Here is an 8243-nt window from a genome sequence, read left to right on the forward strand (position 1 = left end):
GGGGGAGGGGCAGGAGAAAAAGAGGAACAGTCCATTATATAGGGGGCAAGGTAGGTCAGAAGAGTCCATTATGGGGGGTGGGGAGATGGTATTTTGGGGGGGCGGGGAACTCACCAATACTGCCTTACTAATTATTCGATTGATTGTAGCTCAATCAAATATTTTTACTGCCATCCCTAATTATATTACTGGGAGGTAAGGAAGAATATCTTATTTTATTTTATTTTATTCTTAATGTTTATTTATTTTGCGAGAGAGCGCAGGGGAGAGGCGGAGAGAGGGAGAGCGAGAGTCCCAAGCAGGCTCTGCGCTGTCACCAAGAGTCTGCCACCTGAGCTGCCCACGCTCCCCAAGGAAGAATGTATTTTAGCCAAGGGACGCGGTGAAGAATACCAGTTTAGGAATGGGGGAGGTTAAAGAATTGTGCGTTACTGGCCTGGTGATGAGGCAGCCCTGGGCAGGGAGAGGAAGAATCTGTTAGTAAAATTATGGTAGGATTAACAGAGGTTCTAGGTCAAGGGGGGGAGACCAGGAAGGTCCTGTTATATTTCCAGGGGAGAACATTCCTTTAATTGGGGGGATAGGCGCAGGTGGGTCCCCACCCAGACCGCCATGGTGGCTGGGAGAAGCAGGTGTTTCCTTCACGCTGTATATGGAAGCCTCCACTCCAATTCATCAACTGGGCTGCTGACTCTAAGACGCCATCTAGTGCTTGATCATGAAAGGGACCTCAGGGATTCTGAAGTCTGAAACGAAGGGAGGGGAGGATGGAGATGGCCCACCTGTTGGGGGGAGGGGGTGGATTGGGTGACTCCATTCAACGCGGGGGCGGAAGGAGGGAGGGAGAGTTCCTGGGGTCTAAAGATCCTGTCTCCCCTCAGCTCTTCCCCAGGGTGAAGACCCAGAGGAATAAGGTCTAGCTGGAGAGGAGGATGTTTCCAGGGGCGACAGACCTTTGCCCCAGACCTCTCCCTCAGTAACTGCTGCATCTCCGTGGGCCCCCAGCCCCACAGGGGTGGGTCCTCACCTCCAGCTCTCTGCTTCCCTGGGCGCCTAGGGGAGAAGGAGAACCCCAGCCTTAAGTTCCGAAACTGTCAAAACTGTCATAGCCCGTGGGGGGTCAAGGTCGGGGCCTGGAATCACGGGAGGCCAGAGACACCGCGCCCCTCCCCCTCCAGCTGCCAAATCGGATCCCGTCCAAAGCGCCCCCCCGTTCCCATTGCCAACCCCTGCCACCCCCTCAACACAAGCCAAGACACCATCCTAGGAGAGCCCGCGATGCGTCACCTCCACTGGATTTCCCTGGGCGTCACCTCTGCCCCGTCTCCCCAGAGCTGGGAGAGAGACACTAGCCTCTACCCGGACCCCTGCCCCACCTCTCCCCGGTCAAGTGCCTTCACACCATGCTGGTTTTATAACCAACTGGGGAAGTTTCTCCTTATAATTAAAGGTAGTTTGCACGGAAGTTGACTTTTCTCTCTTGGGACCCCCTTCTGACTTAATAAGCACTCATCACTGTTACTGTATTTGCAAGCTGGTATTAAGGTGGCCCCTTTCTAAGGGACTTCTTGCTTTTGTTTGTTTTCTTTGGGGGAGGGGGCTTTTTGATGGGTTTTTTTTGTTTTTTGGGGGGTTTTCTTGGTAACTTCTTGATCCTTCATGTTTTGGGCTCTTTAGGTCTTTAAATATTTTAAGTTTAGTTATTTAAAAAAATTTTTTAAATGTTTATTTTTGAGATAGAGGGAGAGAGAGCATGAGTGGGGGAGGGGCAGAGAAACAGGGAGACCCATAATCTGAAGCCTCCAGGTTCTGAGCTGTCAGCACAGAGCCTGATGAGGGACTTGAACTTGCAAACCGTGAGATCGTGACCTGAGCTGAAGTCAGACGCTTAACCGACTGAGCCACCCAGGCGCCCAACACTTAGTTATTTTATAGTATATGTTTGATACTATCACCTGAAGTTCGAGGCCACCTCATTCTACAGTTTGCCGTGTCTGCTGGTTCTCGCTCATGCCGGATTGTTCACTCACTTGTGTTCAAACTGTGGCTTGTGACACTGTCCTCAGCAGGGCTTTACCTACTGGAAATCCATGTGGCCTTGTTGAGGGTATGGCTTATTTAAATTTAAATTAATTAAAGCTCAATGAGGGGCGCCTGGGTGGCCCAGTGAGTTAGGCACCCGACTTCGGCTCCCGTCATGATCTCGAGTTTCCTGGGCTTGGGCCCATGTCCAGCTCTGTGCTGACAGCTCGGAGCCTGGAGCCTGTTTCAGATTCTGTGTCTCCCTCTCTCTCTGCCCCTCCCCTGCTTGCGCTCTGCCTCTCTGTCTGTCTCTATCTCTTTCTCAAAAAGAAATAAACATTAAAAAATGTTTGAAATTGTCCATAATAAACAGTTACAAAATCACTGTAATATTAAAGCCGGTATGTTAGTGGAAGAGGCAGACAAGAAATAGAATACTAAGCAGAAAAAATACCTCAGATGCTGATCACCGTTGTGGGAAATAAACTGAATCAGGAGAGGCGGATATATTGCACCTGCTTGGGTGGTAGATTCATTTCCTTTGGCTGCCTCAACAAATGAGTCTGAACTCAGGCTTAAAACAACACACATTTATTTTTCTTACAGTTCTGAAGGTCGGAAGCCCAAACAAAAAAAATCAGTTTCACTGGCTGAAGCCAACCTTGGCAGGGCTGCGCTCCCCGAGGCTCTGTGGGAGAGTCCTTTTCCTTGCCTTTCTTGGCTTCTGGAGCCGCATTCCTTGTTTTCTTTGACTCTCCCCCCTTCCTCCTGCAGTGGAGCTTCTAGATTCTGGTACGTTGCCTCTGTTTCTGCCCTGCTGTTGGATCTCTCTCTTATAAGGACATTTGTGATTATACTTGGGGGCACACCTGGATATCTCAAGTGCCTTAACTTCATTGCACCTGCAAAGTGTGTTGAATCCAGAGATCAAGGGCCCAGAGATCTTTGCAGACCATTATTCAGCCTACCCAGGGGGTGTTGCAATTTAAGTTTTACTTATTTGAGAGAGAGGGAGAGAGAGAGAATCCCAACTGGGCTCCACACTTCCACTGAAAAGCCAGGAACCATGAGATCAACCTGATAGTGATAAAGAGTCAGACACTTAACTAACAGAGCCACCCAGGTGCCCCGGGAGTATTGCAATTTAAATAGATTGGTCCGGGGCGCCTTGTGTGGCTCAGTCGGTTAAGCAAGCGCGTAGGACTTCAGCTCAGGGCATGATCTCCCAGTTGGTGAGTTCAAGCCCTGGATTGGGCTCTGTGTTGACAGCTCAGACCTGGAGCCTGTTTCAGATTCTGTGTGTGTGTCTCTCTCTGTCCCTTCCCTTCCCCACCCGCCCCTCGCCGAGCTCTGTCTCTGTCTCTGAAAAAATAAATAAGCCTTAAAAATTTTTTAAATAGATTGGCCGGGAAGTTCTCGCTGATAAAGGAGGTTTACAGAATGTTTGAGGGAGGGAAGGGGAGGGAGGAAGCCACACGGTGACCTGGGGGAAGAGCCTTCCAGACAGAGAGAGCAGTGACTGCAGGGGCTCAGAGGAGGCTGGAGGAAGTCATTCTAAGGTGGCTCAGGATTATTCCTGCCTCCTGGTTCCTTGAGGGGTTCCTTGAGGAACCCCTCCCCTTGACCAGGGCCTGGATGTAGGGATGTCTTTTAAGGAACGGAACTCAGCAAAAGTGATGGACCGTCCCTTCTGACACCAGATTACAGAAGACAGTGACTTCCGTCTTCTTTGCACCTCTCTCTGGCTCGCCTTGCTTCTCCGCCTGATGAAGCCAGCTGCCTTGAGGGACCCCCATGTGGCCGGGACCTGCAGGTGGCCTTGGCCTACAGCCCACACAAGGAAATGAATCTCAGCAACCACCTGGTGAGCCTAGCGGTGGATTGCTCCCCAGAGGAGCTGGGATGTCTGCAGCTGCTTGCAATTCCCGACCTGCAGCCCCCTTGAGATGATGCTGTTGTTCTGGACCATTACATTTGGGGGTAATTTGTTGTGCATATTCGCCAGCCAGCGCAGGTCCGGTGCTGTGCAGAAGAGCCAGAAAGCCAAAGTATGGCTGGGAGGAGCGACTCGGGGGACTTGGGGGTGGGGGGATAGTGGGAAATGGCGTTAGTCAGGTTAGCAGGACGCTTAGTAGGATGTCTGGCTCCCGTCAGTCCAGTCCTCAACTTCATTTCATCATAAACCTGGTTTCATCATATTCTTGGGTGGCTCAGTCAGCTAAGTGTCCCACTCCTGATTTCAGCTTAGGTCATGATCTGACGGTTCATGAGTTCGAGCCCCTCATCAGGCTCTGTGCTGACGGTGAAGAGCCTGGCTGGGATTCTGTCTTACTCTCTCTCTCTGCTCCTCCCCAACCTGTGCACATGGATGCGTGTGCGTGCGTGCTCTCTCAAAAAAATAAAAAATAAAAAATAAAGCTGTATTAAAAAAATAAGAATGTCCTTCCTCCTTTCCCCCCACTTGAACAAAGTAACCAGCGAGAGGATGGAGGAGCCCAGAGATGGTGCCTGACCCAGCCTGGGGGTTGTCAGGGAGGGCTTCCTGGAGAAGGGGACGTCTCTGAGACCTGGAGGTGAATTGAGGAATAGGAGTGAGCAAGGGTAGGGTGGGGGAGACGGCATTGTAGACAGAGGGCACCAGTGGAGACGGATAGAAAGCAGGGGAGTAAGCAGCGAGACAGGGCTAGTTGCTCCTTGGGGGAGGAGCAAGGTTCTCTGAAATGGAAGGTGATGGGGGAGTGTGGGGCAAGCTGAGGGCAAAATACAGGCCCTGCCCCAGGTGGAATATGTGGGATACTTCCCGACACCCCTGGCTACCCACTAACAAAGGAAGGGGGGTTAAGTGCTTCCCACAGTGACGTGGGAAACTAAGGCAAATGAGAAATCAAATTCCCTTACTGCTGCAGCCCATTGATGTCCTTGAAATTGGCAGTGACCTCCCTCCAGTTCAGCTGCCTCCATGATGAACCTTTGCTAGGGGCAAAAGGGAACCTTACTTAACATTATCCCAACCTTGAGGATCCTGTAAGTCCCCTTCCTTTATCTCAACTGCCCCTAAATATATGCTGCCAATCATGCTTCAAGTTTATGTGCCCCCCCCATCTGAAGGGTCTCATGACTGAGGCTTTTTTTTTTTTTAACAAAAGGTAACAAAGGGCGTTTCCCTAGCTTCCCTAGCCAGCCCCTCAAGGTCCTGGGAACCTCGCTTCCAAAATTCCTTAGAGACTCTATCCCTGACCCCCTCCCAACCTGAGGGTATATTACAAAGTATTGGTCACGACCCTAGTGCAGCTCTTCCTGCCCACGGGTCCTGTCCCCATGCTTTCATAACCTCACCTTTTTGCACCAAAGACGTCTTCCAGAATTCTTTCTTGGCCGTCGGACGCTTAACCGACTGAGCCAGCCAGGCGCCCCACTTCCGAGGTCTTAGCCTGACTCTCTTTGCCAGTTTCAAGGCACCCCAAGTGACTGATGGGTTCAGAACGCAAATTTGACTGTTTCCCTCCCCCGTGGTTATTTACTCCTCCCACGGATATTTATTGATGCCTCACTGTGTGCCAGGCCCAGTAGCAAGGACTGCAGATGTGGGAGTGAACAAAATGGACAAAACCCCTGTCCTTACGGAGCTGCCGTTCTAAACAAAATAAAAAAGTCAAATATTTAGCACTTCAGGTGGTCTGATGGGCTCCGAAGAAAAATAAAGCAGGGGAGGTAGATACAGTGGGTAGTGTATGAGTTTGTGGGGGGGGGGGGTTAAATTTAATTTGGTGCCATTGACAGCACGGATCTGAAGGATGCGAGGCAGTCCAGGCACATGGAAACCAGGGGAAAGAGCATTCCAGGCAGAGGAAAGAGCAGGTGCAGAGGGCCTAAGGTGGGAGGTGCCTGGAGTGTTCTGGAAACAGCAAGGAGGATAATGTGGCTGAAACAGAAAGAGCTAGGTGGGAGCGGAGGGGATTAGAGAGGGAAGGTGGGTCGGTGTGGGGGTATTCAGGGGGTGCAATAGTTAAAGAGCGTTCTGCAGGCCGCTCTAAAGATGTTTGGCCTGGCCCTGCCCTCTCCAGCTACATTGTCTCTCCTCTCTCTTTGCCTCTGCCCTTCTAGCAAACAAGCTTCCTTCGCTTTCTTCTGGCCACGGATTTGTGTACAATATTCCCTCTGGCTGGAACACCAACACAGTTTCCACTTCTCGCGTGCATCCCCTTCTCGAACTTCCCGTCTCTACTCAAACCTCGTTTCCTCAAGGAAGGCGTTTCTGACCACTCCACACCCCTTCGTCAACAGCGCTTTCTCTGTATGTAGCCCTATGGTTTCCAGAATTTTCCTGTCACGGCGCTGGTCATGCTTGTAACCATATATTGATTTGTAGGCTTAATGTCCGTTCTTTGAGGACAGGAACAGGGGCTGTCTTGGTCACCTTTGTGTTCCCAGGGCCTAGCAAAGGGTCACGTGAGGGACAGAGTAGAGATCCCATTTCTAGTTGTTGAACAATCACATAAAAGCTACTACCAGCATTTACGGAATGCTTAGTATGAGCTAAACCCAGTTTTAATTGCCTTAAGTGGGTTAATTTAAGGATCATCTACGTGGTAGATAATCTAATTATTCCTACTTTGCAGACGAGAAGTTAATTTGGCCAAGGTCACTCAGCTAATAGTCAGTGGAGCCAAGATTTGGACCAGGCATTTTGGTTCCAGAGTCCACACCTCAGCCATCAAGCCTTTGCATTACTGCCTGATTAGGAGAGTATCTGGCAAACAGTAGGCGGTGACTAAATGAGAGAAGTCTAGGGCACAGCAGGCATTTCACAGATGCATGTTTGTCTTGTGCAGCGAAGACATTCCTAAATCGTGGGCTCTGTAAGGGTCCCCAATTTTCCTGTCATTTCCTTTCGACTGTCCGCTAGATGATCTATGCAGATGCAGGAAGACCAAACAGTAATGAATGGGATCGATTCTCTCGGTTCTCTGCCTTCATGTTTTGTTCTTGGCACTCGGCGATCCTCAGCTACGCCTCCGACACCTCCTCTCCCGGGGGTCCGCCCCTCCCCGCATTGCAGTGCGCACGCGCATTACCCCTCCAAACCCCGCCCCAGGAGAGTGACGGGCGGCTTCAGCCAATGGCGTCGTGAGAAAGGAGGAGCGGCGCCTCGAGGCCTCCCCGCGGATCCCGCTGCTCTGAATATTTATGAGGGAGGCGGGTCAACGCCGCTTCTCGCCGCGGCCGGCGCCATGAAGTGAGACGGGGTTCGGGGTTTGCTGCTGGCGGGCGGGTTCGGCGGGGTCTAAAAGATGGAGGGGCCAGTGGGCGAGCCCGGGGCCTGGGCAGGGCGAGGGGGTGCCGGAGGAGCGGGGTTAGCCGCGGGGACCCATGGGGCGGTAACGAGTTCGGTCAGCGAGGAGATGCCGAAGGGACCCGCGCGGCTCCTGGGCAAGTGGGGGATGCTCGGGGGCAGGGGGACCGGCAGGTGGCTCCTCTCGGCCGGACCACGAGAGGAGAGTGGGGGCGGGGGGCTGACCCGGCCGCCCCCGCCGCCAGGCTCAACGTGGACGGGCTGCTGGTCTACTTCCCCTACGACTACATCTACCCGGAGCAGTTCTCTTACATGCTGGAGCTCAAACGCACCCTGGACGCCAAGGTGGGTGGGCCCCGGCCGCCGCTTCCCACCTGACAAGTGGGACTGCCCCGCGTGCGTCTAAGGCTGAACTTTCTGGACGGCTAGGTTTTAGGAATCTGAAGTCCTGGGGAAGCCAGCGCTCCCCAAACTCCTGGCATCTAAAATAATAGTTCACGGGGCGCCCGGGTGGCCCAGGCCATGATCTTGCGATCCGTGTGAGTTCGAGCCCCGCGTCGGACTCTGTGCTGCCCGCTCAGAGCCTGGAGCTTGCTCCCGATTCTGTGTCTCCCTCTCTCTGCCCCTCCCCTACTCACATTCTGTCTCTCTCTCAAAAATAAATAAGCATTAAAAAAAAATAATCACGATAGCAGCACCTAACATTTATCGGAGGCTGCGCCGCTTTAGAGCGGCTCTCCGGGGTGGAAGCCTAGACCCCCAGCTGTGTGCAGTCGGGGGAATCACATAATCTCCCTGTTGCACGATTTTCACGTGTGTAAAATGGGCTTCGCAAGACTGCCTGCCCTCAGATGTTAATGTGAAGGTCGTAGGAGTTAATTCAGTAAGTAAGGCAGCAGTTCTTAACTGGGGATGATTTTGACCCCCC

General features: G+C 52.3%; 2 protein-coding genes across 2 annotated transcripts in view; both read left to right on the forward strand.

Moving 5' to 3' along the window:
• The window catches only part of PPP1R13L (protein phosphatase 1 regulatory subunit 13 like), a 15932-nt gene extending 14467 nt beyond the window's left edge, over positions 1-1465 (forward strand). The window contains 1 exon segment of the mRNA XM_077747099.1: positions 882-1465. Within this exon segment, the coding sequence (XP_077603225.1) occupies positions 882-920 (39 nt within the window). The 3' untranslated portion in view covers positions 921-1465.
• A 5760-nt stretch (positions 1466-7225) lies between these two features.
• ERCC2 (ERCC excision repair 2, TFIIH core complex helicase subunit) overlaps positions 7226-8243 on the forward strand; it is a 15753-nt gene continuing 14735 nt past the window's right edge. Inside the window, exons 1-2 of the mRNA XM_077747098.1 lie at positions 7226-7258; positions 7561-7660. Coding sequence (XP_077603224.1) covers positions 7254-7258; positions 7561-7660 — 105 coding nt within the window. The 5' untranslated portion in view covers positions 7226-7253. The remainder of the gene's footprint in view (positions 7259-7560; positions 7661-8243) is intronic.

Source organism: Crocuta crocuta, unplaced genomic scaffold (assembly GCF_008692635.1).
Source record: "Crocuta crocuta isolate KB4526 unplaced genomic scaffold, BGI_CrCroc_1.0 scaffold334, whole genome shotgun sequence".
Classification (NCBI taxonomy): domain Eukaryota; kingdom Metazoa; phylum Chordata; class Mammalia; order Carnivora; family Hyaenidae; genus Crocuta; species Crocuta crocuta.